At 40.6% G+C, this 22,460-nt stretch overlaps 1 protein-coding gene across 4 annotated transcripts in view; it reads left to right on the plus strand.

Moving 5' to 3' along the window:
* DNAI1 (dynein axonemal intermediate chain 1) overlaps nt 1–22,460 on the plus strand; it is a 141,399-nt gene that overhangs the window by 1,308 nt on the left and 117,631 nt on the right. For all 4 annotated transcript variants that reach the window (XM_032674763.1, XM_032674764.1, XM_032674761.1 and 1 more), the window contains exons 2-9: nt 11,011–11,073; nt 12,923–13,015; nt 13,921–14,001; nt 15,888–16,014; nt 16,378–16,457; nt 17,219–17,407; nt 19,158–19,217; nt 21,179–21,316. In XM_032674763.1, the coding sequence (XP_032530654.1) occupies nt 11,011–11,073; nt 12,923–13,015; nt 13,921–14,001; nt 15,888–16,014; nt 16,378–16,457; nt 17,219–17,407; nt 19,158–19,217; nt 21,179–21,316 (831 nt within the window). The remainder of the gene's footprint in view (nt 1–11,010; nt 11,074–12,922; nt 13,016–13,920; nt 14,002–15,887; nt 16,015–16,377; nt 16,458–17,218; nt 17,408–19,157; nt 19,218–21,178; nt 21,317–22,460) is intronic.

Genomic DNA, 22,460 nt, shown 5'->3' on the forward strand with positions numbered 1-22,460 from the left:
GCTATTCAGGCAAACCAGCACATCCCAAAGCTGCAGCACCTCCACACTCTGTGCTGTTCAACCCTGTTCTCAGTTGCCATTGTCAGGCTGTTTCATCACACTTCCAGCATAAGACACCCCTTCCAAGGCAGATTTTAATGCATTCAAGGTGTCTCCACCTGCCAGAGAATCTCTCGGGGACACTGAGCAGACAGGATGAAATCCCTTTCTTTACAAAGTTTTAAAAAATTCTTTCAGTTGTACCCAGCTGTAAGTTTTGCCACTTCCCTTCTGTTTTACTATTTGGTCTTTCCTCAATGAAGTGGAATCATCTGCTGCTCTTCCTGGCCCTAACTCTATGGTGCCATGAGGTCTGTGTCTGTGAGACCTCACTGGATTCCTTTGGGCTCTGCATGGACATGTCTGCATGCATCCCCTCGCAGGATGAAGGGATCAGCCAGATTAATTCCTGGATCTGATCTACTCCTGGGCTATCAAAGTGTTTGATTTAAAAGCAGATGATGGCCGGCTTGTAAAACCCTTTTGTTGTCATGTTTGGGCCACCTGCTACGTATTTGATCCTTGGGGTGGGAGGAAGAAGGTTGGCATAGGTGTCCCAGAAGTGACTGAGAACAAGGAACCTACTTCCTCTGTCCAGAACACATGACAGAAAGCAATAACTGATCAAGTGAAGTGGAAGGAAAAAAAAGAGGGATCAGTGTGACTGTCCAGAGCTGTGGGGTGGTACCTGAGCTCTCTGGGCAATCCTTCAGGGTCTGTGAGGGGGTCTGAACAGCAGGAGCTGTTTCAGTGAGGGAGCAGCAACCCTTGCTGCTTATCTGATCACCTTCTACCCTTTGCAGTCAGCAAGAGAGAGAGGATCCCTGTGACATTCCTGATCTCCTACTAAGCACTAGTAATTAATGAGATACAAAGGGCTTTATAAAATTTACAAAGGGCACAAACTCAAAACCAAAACCCACATCCAGTCCTAGATAATGAAGATGTTTACAGTAAAATTATAAAATCCAGTAATAATTGGATGAAATGCTTGCTCTGAAATGCTGAGATGAAATGCTTGCTCTGAATCTCAGTTTCTTTTATTTTCAGAATTTTCACATAAATATTTTCAATCATTTGCAGTCGCTATTATCTCAAATGCTCTGAAACAAAGAAGCTTTGATTCACATGTTATTTGAAAAAATTAATGTGCTGCAAAGGCATTAATTTTATTTTAAAGCTCTCAAAACATCATAAACTGCTTAAACTCTTAGTATATTTGGCTTCTCCCGTAACTTTCATTACAACAACATTAATTATAACTCGTTCTGTATTGCCTTTCCCATGTTTGCCATGAGGTTGTTAAATCTGATTGCTGTTTCATGGCCTTTTATTTCCTAGAATATTCTTGCAGTGGAAGAATTGTGTGGTTGGCTAGCTGTCTCTGGAATTCAGAGGCTTTTACCTCATTTTCCCTGACTCAAAATACAGCCCTCATCTCAGTGGCTTTGTGATTCTGAGGAGTGAATACCTTTGCACTACTCACTGTCCAATCAGGGCCTGATGTTTGATATTTACCGGGCCATAGTGGCCACTGTAAAATTAACTGCTGAGTCAAGGTCCACATTCCAGTTCTTGACAAGAATTTTACTGTAGTTTATGCTCTTTTCACCCGTCCCTGTGCTCTTCATTCCTCTGTTTCTTATATTTTGCTTTATTCTGCTCTGCCTCTTAGGTCTGTCACTGCCGACTGCTTTACCTTTGAAAATTTTGTTCTTGTGATTTTTCTCAAATCTGCGATACTTACCTGTACACTCCCAAGTCCTTCCCTTTTACCACATGTCACTTCCTCTGCTCCTCTGCTCCTCCTCTGCTTTCATGACTCCATGTTCTTCAAGAGCTTTGTGATCAATTCTTCTTTTTTTCTTCTTCTTCTCTATTATGTAGTGGTTGCCTGCTTTTCTTCTCTGCCTGTCTTGCATCTGCCTTCTCCTGTGACACCAGTTTCTTTCTTTATTTCACTCTTTTTTTTTTCCTTTATCCAGGTGACCTCTGCCTCCAGTTCTGTGTCCAGCCACCTGATGGGTGAAAATATGTCAGACAGGTTGACCATCAGAATTAAAGTCTGTGACCTCCCAGATGAACTGCTTGACTCAATCTAACCTTAATTATAAACATCTTTAGGATTTTGTATGTTCGTGTACATTAATAACAAATGTGTTTCAATGCTCAGAGTCTTAAAATAGTTTTGTATGTCTGGATCTTTGTGTTCCCCATACAGCCTTGGAAATAACAATACTTATGTACGTTCTGTGCTTCAACAACACCCTTCCTTTCAAATCTGAAATGTGCTATGCACAATTGAGCTCAACAGCATTTTGTGAGGATGTAGAATTATGGAAAGGCATAAGCCAACTTTCCTGCATCAGGCTGAAGGGAATGGATGAATGAGATTCTCAGCTCCCCTGAAGAATGAAGCCTTGAGTATGGCAAACAGGACAGTCAGAAATGGGGTGTTTTTAAAAAATGCTGACCTGTGTGGCAGAAAGTTGTTGGTAGGGCAGGGTGTCAGTCCCATGTGTGGTGCTGGGTGGTGAGAGAAAGTGGCCAACAATTTTAAGATTGCTTCTTTGAACATGTTTGCCAGGTGTGCTGCTGTGTTTGTTCCAGATTTCCATGCCTTTGCTATTTGGTGAGTGGCTCAAGGAAAAGCCTTGAGTGGGCAGTGGAGAGCACCCTGTGCTACTGTGTGTGCGCCTCTGTGGCTGAACCCACCCCAGGGAGAAGCAGGATTTGGTTATGGTTTCTTAACTGATACTGACTTCTCATTTACAATGTGCAAAAACCAGACTATCTGGTCTTATCACTTTAGGGTCAACCCCGCTGTCAGAAGCAGGTCACTTAAGCAGTGTAAAGAAAGCACCTGAATTTGGACAGCGAGGCATTTCTTGTTACACTTGTAGTCTTGCACCCACTGACAGGTAAACAGCATCTTTGCTGTTCAGTAAGTTAGAAAGGAGAAACTAAGAGACCCCCTCCCCAAACATGCAACGATCAGAGGTAGTTTATTTTTTTTTCTTTTCCTTTATTCTTTTCCCCAGAAAAGGCTTTTTAGGGTGCTTACTCGTTCTTAAACCTGCATTAAACTATCCATGGAATATAAAATAAACACTCAGTTTAGTGTCTCTCAGAAAACACTATAAAATGTATTGGCAAATGGCTCTTAAATTGGCATCCCTACTGTGTGCAAATGGATGTCTGCTGCAGGGCAGGATGGAAGTCACTATTTTTCCTTTGACTTTGTTTTCATCTGTGCTTCTCTGCTCCTTTTTGCCAACTGGTGGTTTGCTATGGAGTTTGCTAATATTCAAAACCAGAATAAAAAGCTAGCAGGAAGCTTATTAAATGGTTTTACAGAAATGTCAAGCTTAGCTCTTATGATGTCTCTACCTCTTCCTTTTAGAACCCTGCAAGCAGCTGTGTGCTTCTCCTCTTTTTTTTTTCCCCTCCAGATTACTTGTTAACATCTGTGCTGTGCTGCAGAGGAAGTGGGAATGACAATGTCTCTGCTCAGGAAGATGAAGTAAACTTAGCATGAGCATTCTGTGATTGTGTTATGGTGACAGCTAGCATGAGGAACAGAAAGGCTGCGGAAATGTCTCTTTAAATGATCTTTAAAAATTGGAGTGTGGGTTTGAAATTGCCCTGATGAGTGTTTCATTAATATGTAAATGATTTTCAGCCCCTGGAAATTTTACTTAATATGAACTGACACTTCAGCTTGGCAGAGTGACCAACCTGCATCATCCCTGCCTCTGAGTTTTCTGGCATTTTAGTCTGGATCTGCAAATACAGATCTACTCATCCAAACTTATGCTTTAAATGTAGGGAGAAAATTCACATTTCTCAAGGAGATACTGGGTTGTGGTGTCTGACTCTTCACCATACAGTGAACCCTTGCAAGATCTAGTCTGGAAGGGGCAGTTTAATCTGACAGGATGGGGGAAGGATGTACCAACCAGCAAAGGCTATACTGGGGACTTTTGTCCTGGATGGCAGGACACCACATGTGGTAACATCATTCCATCTCCTACTCGGTTAGTCAGCCAGGCTTTGGATCTGAATGTGAGGGATGGATGGATTTTTTCTTAAGGGATTTCTGCAGTCACTAGTTCAGGATTCAGTCTAGTTCTTAAATAAACACTTGCTCTTGAGAGTAAATCTCTGCTTCCTAGGTCGCCAAGACAATTTATTTACCACCAGCACTACCACTGCCAAGTCAGAGGTTTTCTGCAGCACAGGATGAAATAGCTGAAAAGTAGGGCTGCAGAAAATAGCTTTTCAAAAGAAAAAAAGATGTGATTGTTCCAGGACTTGGAAAAAACTTCTGAGCTTTTATCTTCACCCAGGAAGGCAGGTACTGATAGTCCTGCCTGTCTTGTGTAAATTCATTTAATGAGTCTCAGATCAGCAATTACTGGCTGTCGCATCACCAACGAAAAGAAAGAGCAATAATCACTGTAGATGAAGCAAGAAGAGCAAGACTCAGATGTATGGTTATGATTTTTTATTTTCCTCACTGCAGAACGATTTGGAAACATGTTACTAGGATGTTGAGTTCAAAACTTCCAGGGGACATTGCATCTCTTTGATGCTTGCCTTCCTCTTACGTGCTTTAGGGATGTGGAAATAAGATAGGTCTTATGAAATGCCAGCCTACTAATGCTTGCTTTTTTTTTTTTTTTTTTTTTTCATTTATGGCAATGCTATTTGGAAAATAGCCAGTAGTTTCTCCTTATTTTAGTTTTCCTGTTTTATAACTAAAAAAAAAATTATATATATATTGCCAAAGCATCCTACCTAAAAATACAGTTAGATATGCTTGTTGAATATCTCAGCAACAGGAAAACCTCCTGTTGAAAGACTTGAATTTGCAGCTATTTGTAGCTCTTAGTAGCTTGTTTGATTTACAGGGAGTTGTGGCAAGGGAAAAGAATATTTAATTGCATTTAAAGCATCACTTTTCATCTGTTTCCTCTTTTAATTTGTATTATCCTGTCAGATTTCTGTATGTTTGTGGTAACCAGTAGTCAATTTGTCTTGTAGTGTAATAGATGTCCATGCAAAGGAAGAATTACTGGGTGCTGCTATCATAAACACACCCAGGAAAAAAGGTCCAGAAAGGAACAGTCACTTGAGTTTTCTATATCCTTCATTTAAGTACTGTGACTGTTATGAGCTTCTTATATCTTTTCACTGTTGGAACTCTAGTAATCTGTCATCAGCATAAAACATGATTAGCATCCCTAAATTCTGATTCTGGCATTTTCAGCCGTAGCACTGGAGCACCTCCCAGAGTGGCCAGGGTTATGATAGTGACCTGGAGGTGAGAAATTCCTTTCAACTCCTTGATGCCTGCTGCCGCCGATTCCTCAGTTCCTTAGCAACGCCTCTTTTTTTTCCTAATATATATTCCTCATGATTATTCACACTCCTCTTTTTGTTAATTAATATTATTTTTAAAGCCAGGCATAGCAGCACCATTTATTAGGAAGATTTAGGAAGACACTTGTTGTTTTGTTGTTTTTTTTTTTTGGTTTTGGTTTTGGGGTTTTTTTGGTTGTGGTTTTTTTTTTTGTTTTTTTTTGTTTTTTTTTTTTTTTTTTTGTTCGCAAGACCATCTTTATCTAGAATTTGCTAGAATGTAACTGTTTGGATTGAAAGTTCTTTGTTGGTTGTCTGACTTAGGCTAACAGTTACAAAAAAACCAACACCACTCTAGGTGTTGAACAACGGAAACTATTATACTGGTAGTAACTTAACCTGCGAGAATTGACGTAAGCCAGGGAACCTACGGAAAACCAAGTGTGTCATTGTGGAATCAAGCTGTGTATCATAACACCTGTGCCCAGTGGGATGAATTAAATGTTGCCCCAGCAACCTTAATTCTCACATTTTCTAACTTCCCAACGCTTCTCTTTGAGATGCTAATATTAGTCTGTTAACTTTTTTCTGTAGCTAATGTAACAGCAATAATGTGCTTGAATTTTAGAGATGGGTCATTGTCGTAAACATCTTACCTAGTGAATCATGATGTTGATTCACAGTTATAGTTTATTTTTTGTTTGTATTTCAGACGTGTTTGTGACCTCTTCCCTATTGTACAAACACTGTGTGGTATGTCTGAAGTAGCTGTCAGAGCAAAAAGATTACACCTTTAATAATAGTTTATGGGTAACAGATTGATCCAGTAAAAAGAAGAATGAGGAAGCAATAACAATCATTCTGAGCCCTGGTGGCAGGACACAAACTGCCTGGGTGCTATTGAAACTCTTTACAGGTGATGTGGCAGAGAAGGGGTTTAAGGCAAGTTATGAAAAAGGAAATGTGCTGGCTTTGAAAAGATTTACAGGGAGCAGGAGCTTGCAAAAGAAATAGCAAATAACCCCTTCTTCCCCCCCCCCCCCCCCCAAAAAAAAAGGATGTCAGGGCTGCCTTTTTCAGCAAATGACATGGCAGTATTACCTGTGCTATTATCTGAATTAGGAGTCAGAGTAAAAGATTTTGTTTTCTTGACTGCCCCATGTTTGCTCACCAACTTCCTTCTTGTAAACAGATCTTGTTTTGATGAGTTTCACCTACTACTAATACTACCAAAATACATGGATCTCAACTCATTTTTTTCATATTCGTTTCACCTTTCAGGTGGGTTCCAAAAGTCTGAGGTACTTTGGGATGAACCTTCTGCAGCATAGGCAGTGGTGGCAGGAATGATGCTTGCATCACAAAGGATGTCTTCTGTTTTTTATGCTGACTTCTGTAGAGTTACAGTCTTTACCTTCACTGGCAGGAGTCCAGAATATCCAAAAAAATAAGATACTCAACTTTTTTTGCTGTTGAAGTAAGCCTCTATGCTGTGAGGGATATTTTATCTGGGCAGGAGACCAGAACTTTGCTGAAGAACCCCAGAATAAGCTAAGAACCAACACCTTCCTAGACTCTGCTCCACCTCCCCAGTAAACCTGTGCTCACCTGTTCCAGGCATGGCTGTCCTATCTTTGTGGAGCACACATGGAAGAAAGCCCAAGGCCCACACTGATCACTGTGTGCTGGCTCCCCTCCCTCCATCCGGGTTTAGCGCACGTTTAGAGTAGGCTAACTGTGTCCATACTGTGCAGCATTTCACCGAGGGATCTGCTTGTTAACAAGGTGGTTCTAAAGCATAACTGTTCAGATTGGAGAGGTGGTTGGAGTTTCTTTAGTTCAAAATACCTAAAATACCAAGTGTAATTTTATAGCTGTCCTGCCAGTCATGTGTTTGCTCCCTGCTCTAGGGAACTACTTCTCTTAGTTCCAGGGACACCCAAAGCAACCTGCCACAGTCAGCAAGTAGAGGCTTTGTAGAAAAGTAGGAATGAGGCAAATGGAGAAGGGTGGTAAGTCCTACTGACTGATACAATGAGACCTCTCCCTTGAGCACCCTCTCCCAGTCATACACAACTATGTATGAGCTATCCTTTGATAAAGTCAAAGTTAAGACTTCCAGAGCCTGGTTCTGTTTTTTGTAATAGTCTGTAAACTTTGTTACACTTAAAATCTTCTTTATGGGCAAAAGAGAAGGCACATCTTATATATATAAAACTAAAAATTTCATGTCAGTGTGACTGAGAGCTTAGTCTAAACATTACTATAGGTCCAGATGTACTCATTACAGTTCTGTAAAAAAAAAAAATAAAAAAAATTGATAATGAGAATGCAGTTAAAGCTGTTGCGTGCAGGTTTCTCAGTTTCCACCTGTTTTCTGGTAGTTTGATCCCCCTTCTTCTGGTCTTTTGTATTCTAAGGTTGATGGTTTTGTTTTGCTGGTGGCAGTGGTGGCAGTGGGCATATTACAGCAAGTAGTTCAGCATCTGGGTCCTTCACTGGGTAGGATAAAATGTCATGATAATGGCTTCTTCTTCACTCACTTGGAGTTTCCTTTATGTTAGCTAATATATTTTCACACGTTTCCCTTTCTTCATTGATCTGGTATTCCACATTACACCTGATGTTACTGAATATGATGGTTTTTAAGCATTCTAGATACTATTTTTTTGTTTTCTTTGCTACCCCTAAACCCAGTTTTGTTCAGTCCCCCATCTACAGATCTGCATTTCTCTAACTAGCCAGTGGTGAGATGCTTATTACAGCAGTGGGATCTCTAATGTCAAGTATGTACCCCATCTCTTAACATCCCCTCCCTGTATTCCTCTGTGTCATATCCTGGGTCTCATCAGGGTCTCCCTGTCATACCAGACCTGTTCTTCCTCAAAAGGGAAGAAGAGGGGCAGGCACTGATCTCTTCTCTGTGGTGACCAGTGACAGGACCTGAGGGAATGGCCTGAAGCTGTGTCAGGGAAGGTTTAGGTTGGATATTAGAAAAAGGTTCTTCACCCAGAGGGTAGTTGGGCATTGGAACAGGCTCCTCTGGGTACCGGTCACAGCACCAAGCCTGACAGAGTTCAAGAAGCATTTGGATGATACTCGAAGGCACAAGGTGTGACTCTTGGGGATGGTCCTGTGCAGGGCAAAGGGTTGGATTTGATGATCCTTGTGGGTCCCTTCCAACTCAGCATAATCTGTGATTCTCTGATTATATATCATTCAGTTACAGTCATAAAATCTGATAGTACTGTACAAAGACAAAGGAAATAGGGCCAATTAGCCATAAGTGCCTGGTTGATGAGAAAAATTGTTCATGCTCTACCCTACAAACCCTTTATGGTGTGGGAAGCAGGTCAGGGTTTGTGCTGCTTCCTTCAAGTGCACTTGTAACTGTAGCTTTTCTTTGGTGTCACTTTTGGATTTTAATACAGTTGCAGATATTTATTCACGGGTGGCTTCTTGGATTATGTTAATTGAAATCTGTTCAACTGCCAAAACCAATTACCTTCAGCTTTCCTTGTCAATGCCTTTGCTGCTGGATAGATGCTTTTATAGACTCATTTATAGAGGCTAATGGTGAGAAGGCTTTGTTTCATGTTTAAAATTAAGAGTTTGATTTTGATTTCGATCTGAATAAAATTCTGCTCTACAAATCTGTTTAAGTCACATCTAATTCACACGTGGCATGGTCCTTGTCACATAGGATGCCCTGTTGCCCATTGCCAAACAGTCACATAGGGGAGACAGGAGAGCTGCACGATCCAGTGGTCTCAGTAGTGGTTGTGACATGGGAGCTCTTAGACTCTCTGCTCCACTACGAGCCCTCTATGGGACTATAAAGGAAATGTTATATCTTTATTTTCTCCACCTGTGTCATAACAATTTGTATTTCAAAATGAGGCACATTTTTTAAGCACAGAAATGTGTTAGTCTGCTCATTTTTCATTGCTTTTTGTATGTATCTGCTCGAATGAAAATAATCCATGATACCTTGTTGGTAACAGCAGTTTTATGTTTCTTAGCTTGTACAAAGAGAACTAACACTTAGAGACACAGCTTCACGTCTTTGCTGCAGTTTGTTTTCCTCTGAATATATTTCTTTTCTGAATTATTGTTGTCAGATCTTAGCAAGTAGTGGGGCTTGAGAAACAATGTGTGGGGATACTGGGTCAAAGTCATTATGGCTGCTTAACTGTTTAATACATAGGAAGTAGGTGATGGAAGTGAATATTCAATTTCATAATGAAGGGGAATCATGAGGGGAGTGTAGGAATCTCTGTAGAGACTTATGCTCCTGAAAGTGTTCATAAGACATGTGGAAAAGAGGATGAAGAATAGATATTATGATAAATCTGGGCTTTCCAGAAGAAGAACTAGGAAAACCAGGTGAGAGCAGCAAGTGACATACTTAAAAAAGCAAGCAGCTTTTCTTTTCAGTACCATGTAGTGGTACCATGGGAGTCCTTGCTGTGGAAGTTGAGAGTGCTAAAAATGTGCATGGATTCCAAAATGACTGAATAAATTTGTGGGGAAAAAGGTTCACTGATATGAAGTAAAAAGGATAGCATGTCAGTTCAAATCCCTGTGGCAAGCTGAGAGGCCATCCTGGAGAGAATAGATGTCTCCTTTTGAATCCTGTTGGTGAGAGATCCTTGGCTAGGTGGACCTTTGATCTGAGCTGAAAGGCACACTCTAATGTTCTTCCGAAGAAAATCAATCAGCCCTCGGGAGCTTACTCTCCCACCCCTTCATTTTCCTTCCCTGTCCTCTAGTATCCCCTTCTTTCCTGTCACAAAGTCAAACACTTTCTTCTGAGTTACTCCTCTGCTTTTCTCATCCATACCATCAAATGTTATTTGAGATCCATCCTGAAACTGTTTTTGCCAAGGTTTCTAATATTATCTCCTTTGTTTGATATATCATCTCTCTCTCTCTGTCTCTCTCTTTTTGCCTTCTGGATTCTTGGCCCTGTCTGTCCCTCAGCATCTCCTGAAAAGATCCTCTTCATTTCCTCTCCCACTTTCTGTTAAATTTTCACATAGCTTTTGCTGGTGCCCTTCTGTTATTACTTAAACTCTGGGTAGTCTCCTTCTATAAGGCTCCCTGTAAACAGCTATATAATTGTTTTCCTTAAAGCCTATCATAACAGATTTTCTATGCTTTTGTGTGTGCAGGGAGGTTGGCAGTGGTTAATCTCCCAGCTGTCCACTAGTGCTTTCCATGTTTTTTGAGCACTCATGGCTTTGTGGATGTGGTCGTGCTGCCTTCAGGCTCACTGTGCCGTGCAAGCACTTGGGGCAAGAGCAGCCTTTTAGTGTGTTTGAGCAAGGCACTAGAACTCCGTGTGTGGGACATCTGGGTATATCACAGACAGGCAGTAGCTAGGATAGAGCCTGACATTTATTCATGCTGATAAACTGCTGTCTCGTGTTATGAAAGCGACTGTCTTTCATTCAGACAATTTATAGACAGAATGCTGGTATATTCTGCCTTTAAAACACACCACTGGAGCAAACATTAATAAGCACGTCAAACTTTTATTCTGCTTTGGTTAAATTAAGAGAAAAGATGCTTTGAAAGCTTACATTGGATATGTTCTCACTTCAGGGTGTAAGTGGACCTTCAAGAGGAAGGCCATCAAAGGCTGGTAAAGCTGGATCTAAAAAACGGGTAAGATCCACGAGTCTTAAAAAATGTTTTTTCCTTCTTTAGCTGGAGGTGCAAAATAGATTCAGTCTCAACAATGGCTTTTTTTATGGAATTGGTAAAATACCAATTGACTTAGCAGTAAGGGGTTGCTCTGGGTTTCCACTGAGCAGCAAATTACACTAGCAAGTTATAATGAAAATGTTGGCTAAACCAAAAGCACAATTCAAGGAAAATGCAATATGAAAATATTAAAGCAAAATGTTTGGGGTGTAAATTCCAAAGTATAAACTGACTCAGACAGTGAGAAAACTGCCTGCTCAGTTTAGAAAATTCAAAATACAGTCCATATTCACTTAAAGTAGCAATACAAGCATTAGAGAAAATAGCATTAACTTTTTTGACTGAAAGCCTCATGATAATGTCTTTACTCTTGGGCAAATAAATGCTTAGAATACCCTGATTTAATCTACCTTCCTCTTATTTAGCTCCATTGTCATGGATGGGAGAGAGAGTCTACATGCCTTTAAACAAGCATATTGACAAACAACTTTTCACTTTCTTGGGACAAATCCCAGTCTTGCTAAATGTTCCTCTTTTGACCCTTTACAAATGAGAAGTAATTTACTTTTTAAATGAAAATCATATATAAAAATGTTAAGCCCACAATACTTTTTATCTGATTCACTAGGGAAAACAGCCACTGAACTAACTTGCATCAAATTGTGTATGATGAATTTCCTACAAGCAGGTGTTCACGTGGGGAGCATTAAATCACAAACAACTGTTCTGCCATCATTGTCTGTTTTGTATCAGAGTACCTGACCTTCCCTACAGCTTGCTCATTTCAGCTCCCTTGGGGAAAAAGAGTAAGGCTGCAGCCTGTTACTTCCCCTGGATGCCTGGCATATACAGAATTCTCTGTTACTTTCAGCCACTGCACGTTTTGTCAGAGCATTGTGCTTTTTACCGTCATAGTGCTCTGCAGATAGCAAAGCTTTGCTGGGTCCGGTTTCTGTACCTGCAACCAGACTGCACTTGTGCCTTGGACTCACCCACAGCTCTGTATGGCCAGAAAGTTTAGCCTTATGGCTATGAAGTTGAGGCCTGAGAGAACTGTATTTAAAAGAATGATTGATTTATTTTAAATCAACTCATTACATGTTTTGAGTGGAGGGAGAAATTTTGCCTGGAGCAGTTAAGCACTTTAATCAGCAGCTTTGTGTTCTGACAGTTTTTCTGTAAGGACTATTAATTGAAATTCATTCCTACAGTGATTCATTTTTCCTTTAATGGTATCATATCATGACATCAACCCAAGGCTAGCCCAGGGAGGTCAGCAGTCTGTTTGGGAGAATGCAAATCCATTGGCCTTTACAAGAAATTCATTAACATTCCTCTGGGAGCCACATCCCTGCAGCTTTGTATTTTGAACTTTTTTCTAAGAATAGCTTGTAGAATAACACATCAGGAGTAATTGCAGGTCCTTGACTTGTGCTTTTGAGATCCATTAAGTATGGATCTTTTGGGTATTATATGGTCAAAAGAAACAAAATTACCAACTTTTAAACTGAGGTTGAAGTGGAATTACTCGAGTTTTGTCACTGTTGTTACTCCAGTTTTATTACAGGGCAGGACCTATCTTCAGAAAGCAGCTCTTCCAGCTTACTGAACTCTTGCTGTCAAGTGTAGCCATTCAAAAAACTTCAAATTTTGTCCTGCTATTTGAGTTTTTCTGCTCTGCTCAAAATGGGGATGGGTGGGGGAATGTTGCTTTTATCTTCTTGCTCCATGTCTGAAGAAGTGCTGCTTTGGGAGGGAGAGAAACAATCACAATCTTGTTGCACTAATGAACTTTTCTTTCCTGTGCAAGGATGAAGATGCCTCCCCTGAAGCAGGAGATGCTCTTGGAGACTTGGCAAGGGCTCTTGTCAAATCCCCAGATCAACTGGAGCTGACTGAAGCTGTGAGTAAAACAATACCTGTATCAACATAAGATGTGTACAAAGCTCCATAAGCTGAAGCCTACCCATTGGTTTTGGAGGAAATCCTGCAAGAGTAAAACTCCAATACTTGCTGAAGTACAGTGTCTGCAGCACAAACTGAAATGGCTTTCAGCAGGAAAACAGAGAGCATGTGCTTTGAAACACAGTTCTGGGCTTAAGACAGTGTGACTGCCTAGAGCTGATCCAAAAGGGGAATGGAGCTGGGGCATCACTCAGTTAAGAAGGATCCCAGAGCCAACCCTGAGCTTTTCAGATACCTCTGTGCAATACAGGGAAGTGTCCTAAAATTTTACTGCCATTTTTTCTCAGCTGAGTTCAGTAGGATTGCAGTCGGTCACTCTTCCAGCTGCAGTTGTTTCTCTCTTCCCACTGCCTTATAAAAATCCAACATTGCTCCCTCCGAGCCCTCTGAGTAGCTCTTATAGGGAAATTTTATGCATTTCCTCCAATGCAGGTAGTAAAAACAGTTACCAGCAGTAGTGTTTTTTGTTCATAGTGGTCAATCCTAAAAGCACTGCCTCTGAGCTTACTGTTTAGTTTTGGACAGTGTTAGCTTGAAGACACAACTTGTCTGTTTTGCTCCATAGAATGCAGCTAGCATTTTTTAAGTGGTACCATATCTTAGATAAGAATTACCATCAAGAAAGCCCATTGAAAGACTGCAGAAAGTGGGATGAATGTTCTGGATTCCACGCTGAGCCAACCTGGCCCCAAGCATTGTTCTCTTGGAGGCATCAGCTGCACATGGACTATCTGCAGTGAACTGAACATCATAGAACTAAGCATAAACATGGTGATTTTTGTTGCTGGTTGTTGTATTAATAGTGAAGTTTTATTTACAATACCATTTTTTTCCATTCCAAAGGAATTAAAACAGGAAATTACACGCACCTTGACAGCTGATAATCCTCAAGCTCCCCAGAATATTGTCAGATTCAGCTTTAAAGTAAGTGTGGCATGACCCGTACAACTGAAATGAGATTTTTTGCAATTAATTGGTTTTGTGTTTTCCTTTGATATATAACCAGGTAAATTTTCTGTTAATACAGCTTCATCTTTTTAAGTATTTGCTGCCAATGGTTCCCAGAGGATTTTTGCAGAGGGTAAAAGTCTAAAAGCATTGATGCATTTATTTAGAAGTAGGATATTGCAATTACAGAACAAGAACTGGTAGTGGATGTAATTAATGCAGCTAATCTCAGGTGGTAATTTTTCCCATTCTGTGGTGGTTAGAGGACAAAACGCAATTCTTTTCTCAGTCTATAGGACAGTTATGCCTCAGTATCCACACATAAAGATTCAGTTGTTTGAATTATAGGAGAGCTCAGAAATGTGTTTTGTGAACTCACTGACAATCTTTATTCATGATGAGTAGGAGTGAGCAGAGGAGGGTGCATCAGTTGGCCAGAAAACATCCAAGAGTCACACCTTCACAGCTGTGTGTGCAGGGCATATGCTGCATTACCTTGGAGCAGCCTTCTCCTGTGTGTACAGCCAGCAGCTGCAGAGAAGCTGCATGGGAAGAGTGGAATGATGGCTTTGCATGGGAAGAGTGGAATGATGGCTTTGCCTCCCACTCCTCACTTGGAAGGGTTGCATGCCCTCAAAGAAAGGGCACAGGGACAGCTCCGCCAACTCTAGCATTTGATTATCCCAAATTTAAGGCAGGTGTCATGATTTAATCCCAGCTGGCCCCACACAGCCACTCACTCACTCTCCCCTGGTGGGATCGGGGAGAGAATCAGAGGAGTAAAAGTGAGAAAACTTGTGGGTTGAGATAAAGACAGTTTAATAGGGAAAGCAAAAGCTGTGCAAAGCAAAACAAGGAATTAATCTACCATTTCTGTGGGCAGGCAGCTGTTCAGCAATCCCAAGGAAAACAGGGCTCTGTGTCTCTTAATGGTTACTTGGGAAGACAAACATCATCATTCCAAATGTCCCCCTTTCCTTCTTCTTCCCCTAGCTTTATATGCTGAGCATGACACCATAAGATATGGAATATCTCTATGGTCAGTTGGGGTCAGCTGTCCCATCTGTGTCCCCTCCCAGCCTCTCATGCCCCTCCAGCCTCCTCACTGCTGGAGTGTTGAACAGAAAAGGTCTTGACTCTGTGTAAGCACTACTCAGCAATACCTAAAACATCCCTGTGTTATCAACACTGTTTCCAGCACAAATCCAAATCACAGCCCAGTAGTTGCTACTGTGAAGAAAATGATCCCTGGCAAAACCAGTGCCTAAGGGAACAGACAATGAGGTAAAATATTCCTGGGTCTGTCTTATTTCTGTGCTACTGTACTTTTTTGACCAACCATTGCATGAGTTCACCAGAGAAAGGAAATCAGTCTTGTGGAAGCAAATAAGGTCACCTTCTTTTCTATTTGGAGCTGACATTTTCCATATTTATGGTATATAGGCAGGTGATCAATGATCCATATCTTCAAATCCTCCATGATGACGGAAGTGGGCTTGGTGCTGTGCTGTGATTGGTGCAGTAAACAGTATTTTTAAGAAGAAACTATTAAAGCATCTGTGGTCTGTGGTATCTTCTGATTGCTTTCCAGTGCAGCTCAAAATCTAAATTATACAGATTGAGCTGTTCTTTACTCTTTCTGTGAAGACGGTGAGGCACTGGAACAGGTTGCCCAGAGAAATTGTGGATTTCTCAACCCTGGGAGTGTTCAAAGCCAGGTTGAGTGGGGCTTTGAGCAACTTAGTCTAATGGAAGGTGTCCCTACCCATGGCAGGGAGGTAGGAACTGATGATCTTTAAGATCCCTTGCAACCTAAACCATTCTATGATTCTGTGATTTTGTTGGGTTTTTCCTTTTTGTAGGAACGAGAATACAAGCTAGTAGACTACCTGGATCAAACAGCCATTCACTTCTCTTTGAATGGAAACCTGATACCCAAAGATTCAGATGAAGGCAGACGACAGAGTATCAGATCAAACATTGAAGCAGGTAGGTTTGTTTTCTGAAATCACAATAATTTTCAGATAGGCATTGGTTCTACTTATTCAACATGATGGAATGATCATGATTCATTACCATTGAGTTAAACAACTCCTAATTTGGCTTGCACTGTTGTTGGGAATCAAAATCAGAAGTACTCAGTTTCATTCTAGTAATAACATTGTCACCTTTTGTGGCTTTGAGCAAACAATCACCCTCCAAATTGGGAATTTGTTACTGTGTTGTCTAATGAGACAGCATTAGAAAAGGATGCATCTGTATATTAATGCTTCAGAAGACAGAGGATCTACAGAATATGGTAGAATATGTCCTATTATTCTGGGTTTATTCAGTTATCCTTTCTGTCATCAGAAGAGGCTCCTGTTGAGACTCCTGCTGAAACATCTGAACAGGCAGAGATTAAAGATGAAGAACAGACAGGAGATACTGAGGTAATTCTGCACAGTCAGCTGAGACATGTCCATTTTATTTTTAGTGTTAGATTTGAAACTGTGTTATTATAAAATGGGTTTGCTGAGAAGCTTCTGTGATTGATTCTTTTATATCTGAGATGTCTCTGCTGTAGGTGAGAACCTGCAGAAAACAGCAGGAGTCCTGCTGCCATTTTTCAGTTGCAGAAGCTGTGTTGGGGGATCACATCGGATCTGTCTTTATCCAGATGTTATATCAAGATGCAGTGTAATTTGGTGGGATCTGGAATCTTCCTGGCAATATGTCCGCTGGTGAAAAACAAAATGTGTAGGGGTGGAAGCAGCATGCATAACTAAATTAAATGAACAGTGACCTGGTTTAAAGACAGTTGGCTGATAGGAAAGGAGTAGCCTTTGAGAAGCTTGTTTTTATCCACACAGTGTCAGACCTTGGAATCAAATTCAGACTAGTTTTAGACGAAGCTCACTATCTAGCAAAGAAAGGAAAACACAGGGTAGTTGAACTCTTATGGAATCTTCTGGCCCCTGAGTCCATTTTACCAAAGGCAGTTGTGCTATGTTATCTCTTTCATGGTTTTGTTTTCAAGAAACTTCAGTTCCTAGATTTCTATATTCCCATTTAGATATCATTTCAGAATCTCCTCACTCTGATTGCTGGAAGTTTCCTAATTTACGTCTTAAATATTGAATCCAGCAGTCTGAGAAGAAGGAAAGTGGTTCTGTTTCTTTCAAGGTGGAGTCACTGCTGTGTTTTCTTGCAGGCTGCAGGAGAGGGAGAGGGAGGAGAAGAAGAGGAAGCAGCTGAGGAAGTAGCTGAGGCAGCCGAGGCAGCAGAGGCAGCCGAGGCAGCAGAGGCAGAAGAGCCTCCTCCAAAAGCACCTGAGAAGAAGCTTCCAAACCAGTTCAACTTCATTGAGAGAGCTTCAACGACGCCCTTCAACCCTCTGCGGGTATGCTGCCATTCCTTCAGCGACTCGGAGGATCTTTGCTTGGGGAGGGCATGTGTTTGTGTCATATCCTGTGATCTCCGTAGATACTATTAGGAAAAAAAGTACAGTGTTTTACTGTTGTAAAACATTTGGGAAGGGGAAAATGGTGACAGAAGATGTCTTGCCTCATGGACTCTTGGACAGCCTACACCAAAACGTTTTGGTGCTGTTGTAAATCCTTAAGCTTCTACTTGGATATAGTATTTTTCATGTTTATTTTCTCATCTGAAAAAGTATGGAGCGATGGCTAGGACAGTAGCTGAGGACTTCTAATGTATGAAAGCATTTCCTGTTTGGTACTCAGCCCTTTTATGATCTCTTACTTCAATTCTTACTAGTGTAACGAGGGTATTAATGCCCTTATATTAAAAGGGCAAATGTATTTGTGCTTGTATTAAGCATGAGTATTGCAGTAACAAACCCATGTATGATAAATCTTTATTGCTGCTACATGGTACATCTCCCTCCCACTCTGTGCATGCACTTTCCAATCACTACAGAATCAAAACCTTCCCTAAGCTTTTTGCTGAGCCCACAGCCATTCCCTTTGAGTGTGTTGTCATGCAACCTCCTGATTGAGCAATCCCGGTGATGTTGGCCCCCAGCTGAGTGCTCAAAAAAGAGGTTTCTGCATTAGAGATAGAAGTTTCAGAGAGACAATTCTCTTGCTTTCCTTACTACCCTACAATCAGAGTATATGCAGGTTCCCCAGAGAACCAGCCTGACTTCTTGCAGCTGTTACAGGTACAGTTAGGTGCCTTTACATCTGATAGACTTGGAGGGAAATAAGAGTAACTGTGCTGCTGGAGCTACCATCTCCTAGAATGAATACCATCTCTGCCCACTGGTAGAGACAGAGGATCTCGAGAGTTTATCTGACAGTGGGGAGCTTACTACAAAGCTAAGATTTCTGCATCTTTCAAAAATCCCAGTGGAGGCCATGGAATTAATTATTTCTGTGTTCCCAGTCTGCATACTCTCTTCCCATTGATTTTATTGGAAGACGCTTGTGTGCCTCTGTGTGATTCTGCCTCTGAAAGCAGAAAATAGACCTTAAATAGCTGTGAAGTACTGCTGTGTGCTGTACAGGATGTACAGTTTCCACCTCTGAGACTTCTTCGTTTCAGAGGTCAGTGAAGTGCTACAGGCAGCTCCTTAAAAATGTTCTGACACAACAATTTTTTGAAAGAAGATGCTGTTCCATTAAATGAAAGTTTTACAGAATTATTTTAATTCATTTCAGAATGTTCATGTAAGGATGATAAAAGTCTTATATCAGTAGCATCAGATGAATTGTTTATAAGTTTCATTCTGTTCAACTCCTTTGTTTGTCTGTTCTATCCAACTGGCTGTTTAAAATATAGGACAAAACTTTTCAAATGTGGTAGGAAGTTATAACTGATACTGTAATTGATATCAGAATGTTTCAAATGGTAGACATAAAACAAACCATTTGAACTCCTTCAAAATTAAATACTGAAATTGAATATTTAGGTATGTGGGGAAAAAATCAGGAGGTCTTGAGAACCTTCTTTTGGTCCAAAAGAAAATCTGTTTGTAGTTGCATGATCACCAGGAGTGTTGTGCAGTGTTCTAGGAGTCCTTTCTCTGTCAAATTAATCATGCAGACTGTTTCCACAACTGGACTGTGTCACTGCAGAGGGTTTCAATGCCAAGATTACTCTTCCTTTTGCTTTTCTTTTTTTTTCAGGAAAAAGGATGTCAGACGGAGCCTATACCTTCTCTAAATTTCTCAGCCACTATTCACCAGGTATATACATATAAATATATATACTCTTTACCTTTGAAGTTTTTTAGAGTATATTTAGGAAACTGAGATATGAGAAAGTTGAAAACGAATTATTGTGTTTGCATTCCTTGCAGTGGAATGAATTCCCATGCATGGGCTTTGGTCTCTGGTTTGTATCTGAGGACAAACTAGTATGGCCCTCTTTTCTGCCTAATGGGTGAACTTGCTCACGGTTTTTGTTTCTAAGGTTAAGTGTCTCAGTTTAGCTGCTTTTAATTGGTTCATTTTTTGCCAGGCACCCTGACCAGTGCTGCTTTAGAGACTCTTAAATGAGTGGAAATGGGGAAATCACAGCATGAGAATGGTTTTGGACTCAGCAAGAAGTGGGCTGCAGCTTGCAGGGCACTGGCTCCTCTAGGGACACAGATCCCTTTGGAGTGGGAACTGTCCTGTTGCTGAAGATCTTCCATCACTGTGTGGTGAGCAAGCTGGTTATTTAGGAGGATCTAGGGTCCAGCATTCAATACCTAGTCAGCTGCTGGACACCTCCATCACCTGAAGCCACTCAATGCAGGCTTGATGGGGTCTCAAAATACAGGAACGAAGCAATGAAAAAGCATTTAGGACGTCTGCATGCTAGCTCCACTTTGAACACACTGTTTAGAGAGTGAAGACCTCTGAAGACTTTGTACAACTGGAAATTTATGAAAGTTCATGGAGTTTTTGGGAGTATTGTTAAGAATTTGACATATGTAGCACTTGGGTTTTCACTTTTTCTAAGTTTAGCTGTATGCAAAAGCAGGTTTCTCAAGCCTGAAGATGAACACAATCAGACTACAGCAAAATGAACATGGAAGACCAACCTATTGCAAGAAACTTAGCTCTGTACTCACAGAGTACTTGACCTGAGATCTTCCCTCCCTCCAGCTGGAGTTTTCTTCCATTTTTTTCTGGCAGTAAGATGACCTGAGACTTGGAACAGAGATTTACAGATAATCACACTGTGGCTAAGATTTTGCATGAAATGTTTGAAAGCTGAGAGAAAAAGTTTTCCATTTCTTTCTTTTTATTCAATTGAAATTTTCAGTGGATCTAAAATAATATTTTTACATAAACTCTTTCCCCTTCCTCCCCGTTCTTTTTCCTTCATGTTCTTTCTGCTCACATTTTCCTATCCCAAACTTTTCTCTTCTACTCCTTCTCATACTTGTCGCATCTTTGTCCTTTCCCTGATATGTGGAACATCTTTCCATTTAATTTCTGCCTGCAAATTTACAACACAATGAAGTTTTTTTACTAAAGGTTTCTGCTACCTTTCTTTATTCCAATGTTCTAGTCTGTATTATCTGTTTGAATCATACTCCCTCTCCCAACTGATGTGTCAGATTGCCTTTTGTTTTTGTCCTGAAAGCAATAAACCTGCTTCAGATAGGGTGCCAGCACTTCAATACTAATGAATAATTCTTAAGTAGAAAAATTACTTTTGAAATCTGCTCAAGTAAGACATTTGTGGCATGTGGCACAGCAGAAGATGTAAAACTGCTCTCAGTTTGCATCATATGCTGCAGAGTTGGAGTCCAAGATTTAAATTGTGTTGAGCAGCTACAATTTAATTTTCCAACACCACATGAGAAATGTCATAAATCAGATGTTTAATGCTTGTTTCCTATTAAACACTGGTAAATTAGCTAAACACAAAGTCCTACAAAATAGATACAGAGTCAAAGCAGTAAATAGAGTATTGGAGGAAGGAAATTATTAAAAATGCAATAAAGTGTTCTTAAAACGTAAGACATACCCCATTGTGCTTTAAAAAGCCTGGACTTCAACCCTTCGCTTTTTGTGCAAAAAGGCAGATGTTCAGCTAATTCCAGCAGCAGTGTTACTGTGGTGATGACTACATATTTTTGGGATGGTGTAGATGACTGCTCTCAGGAGTATTGATCAGGTCGTGATAAATCCTGCCTCTGTCTGTCTCTCAGTGGGACATCTATGATGCCTATGTGGAGGAACTTCAGAGAATGGAAAAGGCAAAAGAGAAAGAAAAATCAAAACCTCAGGCAGTAAAGAAAGAAGAGGAGAAGAGAGGTTTAAGAAAGTTATCCCATGTGGAGGTACAGGTATGTTTCATAATGCTGGAAGAAGGCTGCTTGAAGTGGTGCTGGCTACGTCCGCAGTGCAAGTCAGGGGAAAGCAAGTCATGCTGGCAGTGTAGCCAGTTGTCTCAGCTGGCAAGTAACAACCCTAAGAAACGCAAAAATTACTTTTTGCTAGGAATTGTATTTTCGACAAAAAAATCCTGTTTTATACAGCAAAACAGGATTTATATTTTGCAGTATAAAGCAGGATTTCAATTTTGTGTGATCTGATTTTCAAACCTGATTTCCAAGTGAGCTATATTGCTTTCTTTTGTGCAGTATGTTTGTGTCTCATTTTTTATTATTATGTGAGAGATAAAAGAACAAAATAAGTAGAAATAGTGTGTGGCTTTTCCATTGCAAGGGATGCAGTGGTTTTACATAAAATGTTTCAACCTAGAAGGCAGAGAAATTTAGGATTATTTCAAAATACTGTACTGTAGTAAACCACTTTTCACTATTTCTTAATTTTAATTATAATTTTATAGAATTACAATTTATACATTTTCTGGTTGTAGATACATAAATGATATATAATGTATAATTTACATAAAAGCTAATGATAGTTAATTGAAATAGAAGACTAGATACTTAAAATTGAATAATGATTCTGTGAGGCTTGACGAAATTTGGGGGGATTTTTGATGTCTCATTTATTCATTTAATTGGAAAGTGACAGAAGTGCTTTGAGTTCTATGCCATGGTCAGTAATTACACACCACCCTGTTACCTCAGGCAGGGTGATGTGACCACCCCAAGAGAAGGTCAGTCACTCCAAGTCCTGTGAAGTAGCACGGTGAATGCAAGGGCTGCTGGACTGGAGAACCTCCCTCAGTCTGGCTTCTCAGACTAGCAGGTATCCTAATGCCTGCCATACTCCAAGCTGATGCTGTAACCTTGCTGTGAGGGTGATACTGCCTCCTAATCCAGGCTCCTCTGGAGTAATCAGGAGTAGCCTGGGAGTGCCTTGTGGGCATGACGCAATTCATTCCACTCAAGCGACAGTATCCCCATCTTAACAATATCATCCCACTTCAAGCACTGAGGATACACTATGGCAACCCTGCAAGATTTTCTTCGTGCTCCAGAATGTTTTCGAGGGATTCAGGAAGTTTCTGTTAGGGTT

This window comes from Chiroxiphia lanceolata, chromosome Z (assembly GCF_009829145.1).
Source record: "Chiroxiphia lanceolata isolate bChiLan1 chromosome Z, bChiLan1.pri, whole genome shotgun sequence".
NCBI lineage: Eukaryota > Metazoa > Chordata > Aves > Passeriformes > Pipridae > Chiroxiphia > Chiroxiphia lanceolata.